This window comes from Culex pipiens, chromosome 3, assembly GCF_016801865.2.
Source record: "Culex pipiens pallens isolate TS chromosome 3, TS_CPP_V2, whole genome shotgun sequence".
Taxonomy (NCBI): domain Eukaryota; kingdom Metazoa; phylum Arthropoda; class Insecta; order Diptera; family Culicidae; genus Culex; species Culex pipiens.
Window position 1 is genome coordinate 41,998,846 of NC_068939.1, and position 13,857 is coordinate 42,012,702.

The 13,857-nt window shown below is 44.6% G+C and overlaps 2 protein-coding genes across 2 annotated transcripts; one reads left to right on the plus strand and one right to left on the minus strand.

Annotated features, from left to right (window-relative positions):
* Positions 1–656: 656 nt before the first annotated feature.
* Positions 657–2,838, minus strand: LOC120412395 (pescadillo homolog). The gene is made up of 3 exons (XM_039572845.2): positions 2,644–2,838; positions 1,943–2,578; positions 657–1,884 (listed from the first exon to the last, which is right to left on the minus strand). The coding sequence occupies exons 1-3, from the start codon at positions 2,662–2,664 to the stop codon at positions 718–720; spliced, it is 1,824 nt and encodes a 607-aa protein (XP_039428779.1). The 5' UTR covers positions 2,665–2,838; the 3' UTR covers positions 657–717.
* A 4,176-nt stretch (positions 2,839–7,014) lies between these two features.
* LOC120412423 (uncharacterized) lies at positions 7,015–9,739 on the plus strand. Its single transcript, XM_039572884.2, has 2 exons — positions 7,015–7,256; positions 7,322–9,739. Exons 1-2 carry the CDS (start codon positions 7,110–7,112, stop codon positions 9,530–9,532), a joined length of 2,358 nt encoding a protein of 785 aa, XP_039428818.1. The 5' UTR covers positions 7,015–7,109; the 3' UTR covers positions 9,533–9,739.
* Positions 9,740–13,857: the final 4,118 nt, after the last annotated feature.

Below are 13,857 nucleotides of genomic sequence, written 5' to 3' on the forward strand. Positions count from 1 at the left end.
TTCGATTTTTTTTTTTTGAAAAAAATATTTGTTTTGCCCGCTGATTTTGCGGGTCAACTTTGAAGAGGGGGAGGGGAAGGGGGTGTGACAAAAACTATAAATAAAATTTGTACCAGCCTAATTTCAGAGTTGTTAAAAAATCTAGGATTTTTTTTTTCCGAAGAGAACTGCCGTTCTACGCATAATTGTCCCATGTCATTTTTGGTCGATTCTGACTTTTTGTCATTTTTAGGTTTAGTTTGACGTTTACTTTTCGAAAAACACATAAAATCTAGTACTTTGTTCAGAAAATCATTGAAAACAACACCAAGTCTGTTTGTCCCATCGTTGTACTTCTACGCATAATTGTCCCACCAAGTATTTTCTTTCACGAAATTATCAGTTTTACGAAGTATTGTGTCTTGTTTACCTATTGTATAGCAAGAGGATTACAAATAAGAGTGATAAACTGCTAACTGGCATGATTAGGGACTTATGGGGTGAATAGGGACCCACGGGACAATTATGCGTAGAAACACAAAAAACGGACGAAAAATTTCAATCGCGTTTTTCTCAGTTGCACTTTTTCGAACATGGGACAATTATGCGTAGAACGGCAGAGAACTGCTTCCAAATTTTAAGGGATATTTTCTCAACTAAAAGAACACATTTCCGTGCATTACATCTTAGTTAAATGTATATTAAACCTTAATAAAACACGAAAAAAAAGAAGCGAAATTACTTGGCCAAAATTTCCTTCCTCTGCGTTTTGCGTTTCTGCGTCTGCTCCACTCGCTGCTTCTTGTCGATCTGCTGGCGCTTCTCCTTCAGCAGGTTCGCCTCCTTCGTTTGCTTCTTCTGCTTCTCCAGCATCTTCCGGTACAGCTTCTTGTGGCGAGACTTGACCATCCTCGCCCGCAGCGCCTCCTCCTGCTTGGTGAGCTTCTTCTGCTCGCTTGGGTTCTCCTTGAAGATCTTTCCACTCACCACGGCCATCTTTTTCTTCTTTTCGTTCTTCTGCTTTGTCTGCTCGTCCTCCTCGGGGGCTTCTTCATCATCTTCTTCTTCCTCGGGGGCTTCTTCCGGTGCGCCGGAGTTGAGTGCTTCGGTCTTTTCCTCGCGGAACGCCTTGACCAGTGCGTAATCCAGCTGAACTTGCTGGCGCTGCTCGGCGTCCTCGTCCTCGTCGTCGGAAATTCTTTCCTCGCCGTTGCGAGCTCCGGCGTCCAGTTCAACGCCATCACGCAGGGCGGCCTCCTCCGGTGGAACGTAAATGGCGTCATCCCGGTTGAACGGTGACAGATGCGGGGGGAGAACGGCCCCAATGAGGTACTTGTTGACTGGAAGCAGCTTCCGCTGGTTCACACAGTCAAAGATCCACTGCGGTTGGACGTAGTCCCGTGAAATGTACTGCTTGGGCAGGCTCGGTCTGTCCACAATCTGGTGCGTGATTGTTTCGTCCGACTCGTCGAACGTGGCTCCGACGAACAAATTCCTGTCCCAAGACGCCCTGCCGCCGAAGCATCGAAGAATAAACACCAACGGCTCTCGTGGCACTTCCCGGTTAATGAAGAACTTTAGTCCCTTGAACAGATTCTTCAGCTTGTTCAAACTGACGGCATCCTCTCGCAGCTTGCGCACCTGCTCCGAGTCCTTATCGCCGTCCAGCAAGTCCAAATCGATCTGGTCGTCCTCCTCCTCCGTGCCCATCTGATCCGAACGCAGCAAGTCCGAGTTCAGCGCGGCGATTCGCTCGGAAATAAAAGTGTCCTCGTTGGCGCGACTTTCTTCGGAATCGAGAGACACCGAGAACTGCGGCGGATAAACCAGGTTGATAGAGTTGTACAGACGGAAATTGACGAAGCCCGCCATCACGGTGAAAAAGTCGGCGAATGATTTCATGATCTGGAAGGGTCAACCCTCGTTAATATTAGAACAAACTGATGATTCTTAATGAACTCACCTTGAAATCAACGTACTCCTTCCGCTGCGGCTGGTACGGATAGTAGTGCGGCACGATCCACGTGACCAGCTCGCCCTTGATCTCCGCCTGGAAGTAGTATCCCTTGATCGACACAAACACCTTCCGCAGCGCCTTGGACGCAATGCAGTAGTGCATGAACTCGATCGACAACCGACGCGCCATCGACGTAATGTCACGCGTGACCGTTTTCATCGCCGGAAACGTACTGAACAGAAACAGCAACGTCATACAATCGTCCAGCTCTTTAATCGCGTCCACGAACGTTGGGAAGCGTTCCTTGATGATGTGGTCCAGCTTGATTTCCGGGTAGTTGGCCATCCTCACATTCTTCAGCAGATTGTTCCCCTTGCCCTTGGCCGCCGCAATTCGTCGGTTGAAGATTTTACGGTCACGCAGTGTCCACACGATCGGTTCGTGCAGCAGGAACGTTATGTCCTTCTTGTGGTACAGAATCTTGATGTCGGTGCTGCCCCGCTGGGCGATCGCACGGTGCTTCGGTTCCCGCGGGTAGATCCCCTTCAGGATGCACAACCGACGGAAGTCCTGCATCGACAGCTGCAACTTTCGCATCGCTGCCTTCCGGGTCAGGTACTGGGCACCCTCGCCCGATTGGAACTGAAACAAAATATCCGGATTGCAAAACATAACCTCAAAAGAACAAGTCTCAAAGCAAAACTCACCTTGTGATTTCGTTTGACCATTTTGGCGTGTGTTTAGGATTCTGGACGCAGTCCGGCGATCCTTGCAACCGAAGCGGTATCAAACAACACCAATTCCAGGTATTTACAGCTGGAAATCACAAATTTACAACGAACGACCAATCGACAACCGAACCGAACACGTTTGGTGCGGCTCACAAAAAGAAGCACGTTTGTTGTGACAGGTAGAAGCAAAATATTTTCAACGCGATTGACGTTTCGAGTGCGACAGAAATTATGTAGCGCAACAATAGAGATGGGAGGCGACATTTTGAAGTATGTTGCATGTACGTTTAAATCGAAACCAATCAAACTGGGTGAAATTCTACATCACATTTTTTTCACTGCAGTTATGATTTTCAGTAAAAACTGGTACGGAGCTGACTGGTTTAAAAAAAAGACTCTACCCAGTCAACTCAATCGGAATTCTGAAACGGAATTCAATTCGAATCGTTTACGTATTCCGTTTCAAACGCAACAACCGATTCCGTGTATTTACATAGATATGTTTTGAGGAAAAATCAACTAATTTGGATTTGCTTATTTAAATGCGACTGAAAATTTCAAGCGTATAAATCTAAATATAAATAATGTTGTATTCGATATAATAAATACAGTGCCATTTGAAGTGCAATCTCGTTTTTGGCAACATGACTTTATGCGTGACTTTACGACATATTCAATTCAATTCAGTTTATTTTTCAGGTTTAGCTTTGAACATCAAGTTAGTTTAAGATCTAAATAGAGTTTTGGAGGATCCTTGCAGCTATGTCTAATAGTCATGTATCTTTAGATGCCATTAATTTTATGTTACAAAGTAAGCTTTCAACAGGAAAACACATCAAACAAAAAACCTGTTTCTCTTGCTGTTAGAAGGGGGATAGTTAGAGGAAAATTGGGGTTTCTTACAAACTAGATCACAGAGATTACGGCACAAGGTTGACGATCAAGTCATTTTCTGACATTGAGCATCTTGTCCAGAAATTGCGAAGTAGGCGGGAAGTCCACGAGTCCAGCTCTTCGACTCCCGAAGCGTCCTCCAGCTCGGCAGTTGGGAAGTTGAATGGGAGATCCAGCATCATTTTGAGCAGCTTGTTTTGTCGAACTTGGAGTTTCTTTCGCCGAGATTGAGCACAGCCGTGCCATGCTGGGAAGCCGTACGCAAGGGTTGGGCGGAATATCAATTTGTACAGCAGGATCTTGTTTCTGCTGCTGAGTCGCGATCGTCGGCTGACGAGAGGGTACAGCATTCTGGTGAGCTTGCTACATTTCTCCAGAGATGCTGCGACGTGCTTGTCAAACTTAAGTTTGGGGTCAAACTCTAGCCCAAGATATTTGACTTGTTCCGACCAGGGGATGGCGTGGCCCATCGACACGACCTGCGACTGTGGAAGAAACCGTTCACTTCGCCTCCGGGTAAAAAAGATGGCTTGCGTTTTTGCAGGATTGATCTTGATCTTCCAGCGCCGCTGGTAGTCTTCTAGCTTGTTCTGGGCCGCTTGCAGCTTTTCGATGATGATTTCTGGATGCTTGTCGGCGGAGGCGAATCCCGTGTCATCCGCGAAAATGTAGTACTCGACGCCGTTCACCATCACCACGTCCGACGTGAAGATGTTGTACAGGATCGGGCTGAGTACAGCACCTTGGGGGACCCCGAACGGAATCAGCTGGGGACGTGATAGTTCACCGTCGACGATCACTTGGAAGTTTCGGTTTTTCAAGAAGGAGTGCAAAAGTTTGAGGATATATTGCGGAAATCCAGCTAGTTTCATTTTGTGCAGAATGGCGTCCTGCCAGACGGAATCGTACGCCTTCTCAACGTCCAAGAGTATCATGCCCACTGATTGGCCACGAGCGAAGGACTGCTGGATGCTCTGCGTAAGACGCACGAGTTGGTGATTTGTCGAGTGCCCTCGTTTGAAGCCAAACTGTTGTCGGGGAATGACAGTACGACTTTCAAGGTGGCTCTCGATACGGGACAGAATAACACGCTCGAGGATTTTACTCATCGTTGGCAGAAGGCTGATTGGGCGATAGTTCGAAGGGAGCGTTACGTCCTTGCCCGCCTTTGGAATTCCTCTGACAATCGCATGCTTCCAGCTACTCGGGAAATAGGAGAGCGCAAGACAAGCGTTGACGATTTTTGTAAGCACCACAATCCCTTTCCGTGGCAGGCGCTTTAATACGATGTTCCCCACCTTGTCCAGACCAGGCGCTTTCTTTGGTTTGAGCGACTGGATTATCCGTTGTAGTTCTTTCGGGCGGACGACAGGCGCAGCCGTCGTGCTGTCCGTAGCGGTGATGTGAGCTACTGATTCTTCAACTTGGGCTATGACTGACGGTTCGCTGGGTAAGGTGTTACGGTGAGCGTTGGCGAAGCTATCCGCCAGCAAGTTTGCCTTTTCCGACGGAGCAGCAACAAGGGAGTCGCCATTCTTCAACGGGGGAGTGTATTTCACTCTGTTGCGAAGAGCCTTGCTGATTCTCCACATGTCCTTTGCGCCGTTTTCCAGGTGCCGGATGCTGTTGCTGAAGTGCTGGTTCCTGGCTATAGTACATTCGTTGCGGATCCGCACGTTAAGTGCCTCGACGATGTCCGCGAGAAGCGGATCACGAGTGCGGAACCATTGCCGTCGTCGGGTATTCCTCAGCTGCACCAATCGTCGAGTGGACTCGGCAAACTCGGCCTCCTTGTACGATCGCACAGGAGCGGTCGGAACAGCAGTTGATTCAGCTTCGATAATAAACGAGGTGAACATCGCAATGCACCTGTCTATCGCTTCAGGGCTCTCCAGATTCGTGACCAGCGGGGAAGTCAAGTCTATTTTCTCATTCAGCACTCTTTGGAACACCTGCCAGTTTGCGCGAGAGTAGCAACGCGTAGCGTTGGGCGTTTGGTTGAAAGGTACACTGATGTTTACATCAAAGCGCACCGGTAGGTGATCCGACGACAAATCGTTGACAACGGTCAGCGAAGACATGTCCACGAAGTTGTTGGACAGGACAAGATCCAGCGTGGAAGGCCGACGACCTCCTTTGGGATGGTAGGAGTGGGTCAGAGGGGCGTGGATGAAGAAGTCGGATGAGCTCGCCCGGGAGGCGAATTTACGACATATTTTCCCTAGTCAAAATTGACCTATGTATGAGACGGCATTAATTTTTCTTTTAAAATGTTGATCGAAAGCCAATCTTAAACTTCACACAATATTGTAAGGTTCCTAACTGGACTCGGTCGTTGGAAACGACCGTTGGCTCAACGACCTACGAAATAGGCGGCGGGCCAGATGTGGGCGTAAAAATGTCAAAACCTCTCCCCCCTCACTTCGTCTTTTTTACACCATTTGGGAACCCCTAGGTCTATCCACGACCGTTTCCAATGACCGTGAGAAGATGCCAGAAAATCTAGCTACCAGCTAAATCCACAATAATGAACAATTTAAAAACTGACGTTGATTTTTGGCAAGCAAAACTTGCCGAAAAAATCGTGTTCCTGAAGACGGAACGGCACTGTTTTAAAAATTCTTAATTTTCTCACATTTCCGTATCTTTGAGATTCGCAAAATCTTGAAATGGCAAAATTTCAAAGGAGTGAATAAGTTTTTTTTGCTCAGAATGATTATTTCGATAGACGAATAATCCATATCAATAATCATTTAATTTGAAATAAAAAAAAATCGAAATTTAAGCATTTTAACTTATAAAAAGGGTTTAAACGAGGGTTTAAAAATATTTCTTCAATTGGTATTCAATATTCAATTCAAATTGGTAATTTAAAAATTTAAGAATTTAAGAATTTAAGAATTTAAGAATTTAAGAATTTAAGAATTTAAGAATTTAAGAATTTAAGAATTTAAGAATTTAAGAATTTAAGAATTTAGGAATTTAAGAATTTAAGAATTTAAGAATTTAAGAATTTAAGAATTTAAGAATTTAAGAATTTAAGAAATTAAGAATTTAAGAATTTAAGAATTTAAGAATTTAAGAATTTAAGAATTTAAGAATTTAAGAATTTAAGAATTTAAGAATTTAAGAATTTAAGAATTTAAGAATTTAAGAATTTAAGAATTTAAGAATTTAAGAATTTAAGAATTTAAGAATTTAAGAATTAAAGAATTTAAGAATTTAAGAATTTAAGAATTTAAGAATTCAAGAATTTAAGAATTTAAGAATTTAAGAATTTAAGAATTTAAGAATTCAAGAATTTAAGAATTTAAGAATTTAAGAATTTAAGAATTTAAGAATTTAAGAATTTAAGAATTTTAGACCGATTTAGAAAGTTGGCCATCTTTTCAATTTGGCTTTCTTTGCTGAATTAAATTTTCGTGAGATGCGAGCCGTCATCCTACCTCTTGAAATGCTGGCAGCACTGGATTTTGACAGCTGTCCTTCAAAACATTCCCGCATTCGAGCATCGATTCCCCTCGTCGTCTGTTCCGGATTGTCCTCAAATGGAACAACGAAAGCGGAAACTGTCCCAGCCAGCGAAAAAGTGCAGCATCGGCCAGCCCAAATCGCTGTGCCACTCCGACCAACCGTGCGAGCTATGCCGCGGCGGGGTGATGGCCGCTTTCGAGCGGAACTCGTTCTTCGGGAAGGTGAGTTTGGTGGGCAAAGAAGGTTGAGCTCGGAGAGTTTGAAACAAATTTGGTTGGTTTCGCAGGAAGCAGATCGTTTGAGGGTGCTTCGGATTTGTGGTGGCTGCAATGGCATTCTGGACAAGCTGTACACGTTCCGGAAGCAGGCACTTTGCAGCTCCAAGTTTTTGCTGAACCCGAGCGGGGACGACGACGTTAGACCTAGGATTTGTCGGTTCTGTTTCGTGACCGGCGATGGGCTGGTTGAGATGTTTGACGAGCGTGGCGGGGCTTTGGATTTGAAGCTGCTGGAACAGATGCGGGATTGGTTGGAGATTTTGTTGAATCCGCGGGATTCGGTGACCAAGTTGTGCGGGTCCTGCATTTTGGGTGTGAAGGCGCTTGCGGTGCTTGGTATCGGTCCTGCGACGGATATCGTGTACGTGAAGAAGTCACTTCCATCGAAGCCCAAAGTCAGCAAAAAAGCCCAGCGGGAGAAGCGCGATGCTCGCGAAGAAAGCGACCAGAGGCTGCTTCAGCTGTTGCAAGAACCGCGTGAGGGTCGCAACTTTACGGTCCGGACGGCCGATGTCGATCCTCGCGTTCAGGTCGTCTTCGAGGAGTACTTTTTCCGACTGTTCAAATGTCACCCGGACGGAACGAGCGCGTGGAGATGCGTCCACAATCGATTGCGGAGTTGCGCCGCGGAGATTGGAATTGACTCTGGGGGAACGGTTGCCACGTTGAAGGACAAGCACCACAATCACGGCACAGGTGCGGAAAAGCTGCTCGAGTATCGTCAGGGGAAGGGAAGGACGAGGGTTGACGGCGTGGAGCAGTCGTTTTGGCTGACTTTCGGAGCTTCCGGGAAGAGTCCGTACACGAGGGCGCTTTGGTTGGACGGATATCGGTTCTATCTGGTGAGCATCGGTCGTGGAGGAGGAACTGGAAGCAAGTGGTGCTGTAACCGGTCGTGGGACACGGGTTGTCGCGTTTTGCTGACCGTGGAAGGGATCTTTGAGGAGATTAAACGGTGCGGAACTGAGCACACGCACGACCCGTATCCGGAAGCTAAAATCGAGCGATATCTGCAGGATTGCGGTGTGGATTTGGAAGTTGAGGATTCACGAGAGGTCGACACTGCGAGCGTTGAATTGAACCGATCCCAAAACTTTACCATGAAGCTGACGGTCGATCAAAAGGTTCAAATCACCGTCAACGGACACGACTTCCAGTGGGAGGACGAAGCAGCCAGCTGGTGCTGCGTTTGGCGTGAGATTCGTCGCTGCCCGGTGCAGATTCAGCTGAGCCCGGACGGAAAAGAGGCCACCCTAGTCGATACAACCAGCGAGCACAACCATCCCGACGAAGTGGTCGCAATCTTCTGGCAAAAGTTTGGCAAAAATCTCATCAGCGACGAGCACGAAAACAACGATTTCTACTACAGGCTGTCGGGCAAGTCGGAAGATCAACTAAACCGCAGAATCGTCTACCAGGGCTATCGATACCAGCTGGCCTTCATCGCCGACAACGGGGACAGCGACTGGAAGTGCGAACAGTGCCAAGCAACAGTCCGAGTGATGGGTCTGTTCTGGATCATTGACTACCGCTGTCTTCACAGCCACGCTCCCTTAACACTGGAACAGCTCGACTACGACCAAGACCTGCTCCCGTACAAGTCAACAAACCCAACCGCCAACATTCCACAACCCCCCTCAGCCCTTCTAAACCTGCTCTCCGTCGACGAACCCGAACGCAACTTCCAAATGCACCACCACGAAAACCTCATGAAGATCCTCCAGGACGGCTACGAGTACTCCTACTGCTGCTCCAAACCGTCCTACTCCCTCTGGAAGTGCTTCTACGCCACAATCCGCGGCTGCGGCGCCATCCTGCACGTGGACAACCACGGCCGAATCGGCACCCCCGCGCCAACCTCAACCCACAACCATTCCATCGAGCTGTGGGATCTGTACTACCACCGACTTGGCGAGGCCACAATCCGGAACGAGTCAACGAACGCCCCAACCCCGTTCGTCTTCCTCATCAAGCCGGACTTCCTACGGCCGCTCCCGCACATCATCTACCAGGGCCATTTGTTCACGATGATCTTCATAACGGAGCTGGGCGAGCGCAGCAAGTGGCGCTGCGTTGGGCCGGATTGCGGCGTTACCGCGAACGTGACGGGGCTGTTTGAGGCGATCGTCGTTGAGGGGCTGCCGCATTGCGAAGAGCCGTTGCGGGAAGAGGAGAAGCGCGAGTGGATTGGACGGTACGGAACGCCGGATGATTTTTAAATTGTTGAAGTTCGTGTCAAAATTCGAGTCTCTTTTAGTGTTCTCAGTTTAAGTCGAATTCAAGCTGATTGGTTTTAGTTTGTTTGGTTAAATTAGGTTTCAAACCAATAGATTCATAAGTGCATAAAGAACGTGCCTTACTTTGAATTCAAATTTTAAATTATTTGAAAACAAGATGAACATTTTAATACAATTCTTGTATAATAATACCACAACACGTTGTTTTTACTTGAATATTTAAAAAAAATAGAAAAAAAGACTACAAACAACCATCAATAACTAATGTGGGTGAAAGTTATCCGAAACTCTGCATGAATAATCAATTTGTTCAAAAATCACTCAAGTTATGTACGGTACGGAGATCGGAAGGAACGCGGTCAAGAAAAGTTGCACATATTTTTGAAATATCAAAAAGAATAAAACTCTAAGATTTTGAAATCATGAACTTTTTAAATTCTTGAATTAAATTTTAAAAAATTACAAATCCTTAATTTTTTAAATTATTAAATCCTTCAATTCTTAAATTCCTTAATTCATAATTTCTTAAATTAAATTGAATTCTTAAATTCCGTAATTTCGTAATTTCTGAGGCAATTTCACAATACAAACATGCATGAAAATATATATTTTCATCCTTAGCCCTTTAAAAAATAAAAGTTAAAAAGAATCTTCGATTCACATTCATTGAAAATCAAGTTCGTTTCCAAGGATACTAGGGGAAATTCTCGTATGTTTGGCAGGTTAAGCACTCGCTATTTAAACAACTGATTTTGCAAAACTTTTGATAGAAACTTGCTTGCTCACTTCTTATTGAGCTATTTATCAGTCGATTTCAGTTGAAAACGACAAAGTTCTGACCTGCCAACATTAGAGGCACGCTGGAATTAGATGCTGTTCCCCTAGATGACACCAGAAAAAGCAGCTTCTTAATTTTTTTTAACTTCGGGAATGATGCCTTCCGGATCCCTACTACTAAAAATTAAAAAATAAGGATCCTTAGGGCATCTCCACCGCAAGGACCTAATTGCGTTGCAAAGCTATTTTGGCACCCGCGTCAAGCCCACCGGGGTACTTGTGCGAGAGCTAATTTAGGTTCGAGTTCATCCGTGTTCATCCCAATCTAAACAAATCTCAGGTTAGCTCCGGGATCTAACGGGAGCAAATCATCTGACGGATGGTTTTTTCAAGCAAAACAATGAAATATTCAAGCAAACCAATGAAATTGGGCCAATGTGAGTTTGTAAACAAAGAGTTTATCCTGCTCACGTCAGTAGATGTTAACGTTAGCAGTGAAGCTTGATTTTTTCAAAAAGGACATTGTTTACCAATGGCTCTTAGGGCTTTTTGAAAACTAATCCGAGATATGTCCTTTAAGTTTCAAAATTCTGCATTTTGAGATTTGGCGAGGATAAACACAGATTCGCAATTTTTCATTACCCCCCACTGACGTGAACAAGATATACCCATTGTTTACAAACTCACATTGGCCCAATTAAATTGTTTCGCTTGATATATATTAGGGTGTTTCATCCAAAACCAAAAGTTCTCAGAATCAGGCAAACCGAGGTTCCCCTAGTAGAGGATACCCATAGGGACTCTCATGCCAAATATCAGCCCATTTGGTTGAGAATTGGCCTGTCCCCAGCGGTTTAAAGTTTACATGGAAATTACTATGGGATTTTCGTGCTTTTCGTTCAATCGTTCCTACAGGTTTGGGGAGTCTGTGTAGGGGATGGTCCAATGAACACATTCCAGAAGGAATTAGGCTTGTCCATTCTGTCCCCAAGGTGCGCATTGGATCGACGTCCGGTGTCTCCAAAACGGACGATTCATCCTCCAAAAGCATCGCATTTCCTTAGTATGCTATGACGGCTAGGTGGAAACCACGACGCCCCATATGAGACGGTGAACACGCCCAAGTAACATTTTTTTCCAGGAGTTCTACAAGAGCTCTTCAAGATAGCTACAGCATAGCAGTTTGGACCGCGGTAGGATAAAATTCTCTTCAAAACTTCTTCAGGAGTTTGGAAGAGTACTTGAAGAGAATTTTATCCTACCGCGGTCCAAACTGCTATGCTGTAGCTATCTTGAAGAGCTCTTGTAGAACTCCTGGGAAAAAATGTTACTTGGGCGTGGAGAGGCATCGATTGCATTATTAACACAAAATCATCAGTACCTACTTTAAAGAATGTTTCTGATCCAAAACTCGAGTAGATGCTCTGCCACGTGTTCACCGTCTGACATGAGGCGTCGTAATTTTCTCCTAGCCGTCATAGCATACTAAGGACAATGCGGTGAATCGATGATTCTGGAGACACCGGACGTCGATCCAATGCGCACCTTGGGGACAGAATGGACAAGCCTAATTCCTTCTGGAATGTGTTCATTGAACCATCCCCTACACACCTGTCTTTATTCCGAGTGAATCCATGTTGTCCCCAAGTTGTCCCCAGACCTGTAGGAACGATTGAACGAAAAGCACAAAAATCACATAGTAATTTCCATGTAAACTTTAAACCGCTGGGGACAGGCCAATTCTCAACCAAATGGACTGATATTTGGCATGAGAGTCCCTATGGGTATCCTCTACTAGGGGAACCTCGGTTTGCCTGATTCTGAGAACTTTTTTGTTTGGCTGAAACACCCTAATATATATATTTGAATTCTAATCTTTACATAATTTAAAAATGTTCAATTCAGTTAAGTTATATTAAAAAAATTTTAAATTTATGTTCAAATAAAATAAAATATGGCTGTTTGAAAAAAAAAAAACAAAAAAAAAAGATCTATTCCACAACTTTTTAATTAAATTAAGTCGTTTTGAACCAAATCACTGTTTTCTTTAATATTCATTCAAATTTGATAATCAAAATAAATGCATCTTCAACCAAAAACAAATACAAATCATTCTAAAAATCGCTGAAAAAATTAGCCACCCACAGCTCGGGGACTTCTCGAGCACCTATCATGGCTACTCGACGGATCCCCGATAAACTTTTTCTTCACTGAATGAACTCGAAGGCTTATTTAGCTTTAGCTTTGCTACCCGCGGTGCGAAAGTTGGGGTGCAAACATGTCGGGAGCAAATCGGATGAACTCTTTAAAAATTTTGAAAATGATATTTTATTGATGTAAGCAAACAATTTGGACATATAATGCAATTGGAAGCATGTTCTATCATGATAGAATGTATTTTTATTGATTTCGATCAACAAAACGGCTATAATTTGAAAATGAATAAATTAGATCCTCGCGGTGGGCTTGATTCGGTAGCCAAATTAGCTCCCAGCGGTGCGAAAACGTGTATTAGCTAAGGAGCAAAGTTAAAACTGGGGATCCAACCGATAGGTTTGCCACGCAATTAGATCTCTGCGGTGGAGATGCCATTATTGTCGCCGCGGCACTAAACCGAATTGAGCAAGTTTAACTCTCGCGACGATTTTCTGTCGCGAAATATCTGTCAAGCATGTTTAAGTGATTTTGAATCAGTGTGTTTGCTTTTTTTGTTTTGACGGCTTTGGATGATGAGAAAAACGTGGCTGATCTTTTCTGGTCTGCCAAGGAAATGGAATGCTTTAGATTAAATTATTGTTTCAAATCTTGGTTTTTAGTTCTACTACCACTAGAACTGTTTTATTTGGGGTAATTTATGAAGTTCAGTCAGTTTCCAGCTCCAGGAAAAGACGCAAAAGGGAAAAAGTCTTGGTTAAGTTGCTGATTACGGATCGATTACCGTCTGAATAAAACAAAAATAAGTGGCCTCATTGTCGAGGGACCTCAATCCGGTCCGTTGTGTCCTCTCACCGGGAGAGTTTTGCCGATGCGGGATGTTGCGGGTGTCGATTGAATAAGCTCTATAGCGTCAAAATGGGAAGACCCAGCCACCAATTTGAAAATCAAAAGCGCCGTAATTGTACTCTCCAAGCTAGACATCATGAAATGGTCCATCCGGATGATCGAATCCACGCTCACAGAACGATTTCCGGTAGATTTTCGTGATCGATTCCATGCTCCGTGTAAGACGCGGCGCGAGTCTTGTCGCAGCTCAACTGGCGACATTTCATTTTTGTGCCGCGGCGAAATTTGGTTTTGGTTTCGCGTGTGACATTTGAGGTACACTCAGAAAAGAAACAACAGAAAATTGCTTCGCGAGATGAAAAACTGTTATTTCGATTTATTATTATTTATTAATACTAAGATTGCATTCAAATCACAAATGCACATAACCAAACTTAAGATTATTTCAAAATAGACGTGTAACAAACGCAATAAAAACCGCTCACATCTCTCTGCAACATTTCCCCGTAGATGTGACACCATCCTGG

Coding starts and splice junctions, on each gene's coding strand:
- LOC120412395 (XM_039572845.2), bottom strand. CDS start 2,664: ATGGTCAAACGAAATCACAAG. Junction 2,579..2,643: donor TGGTCAAACGAAATCACAAG/GTGAGTTTTGCT, acceptor ATTTTGTTTCAG/TTCCAATCGGGCGAGGGTGC. Junction 1,885..1,942: donor AGGAGTACGTTGATTTCAAG/GTGAGTTCATTA, acceptor TGACCCTTCCAG/ATCATGAAATCATTCGCCGA.
- LOC120412423 (XM_039572884.2), top strand. CDS start 7,110: ATGGAACAACGAAAGCGGAAACTGTCCCAGCCAGCGAAAAAGTGCAGC. Junction 7,257..7,321: donor GGAACTCGTTCTTCGGGAAG/GTGAGTTTGGTG, acceptor TTGGTTTCGCAG/GAAGCAGATCGTTTGAGGGT.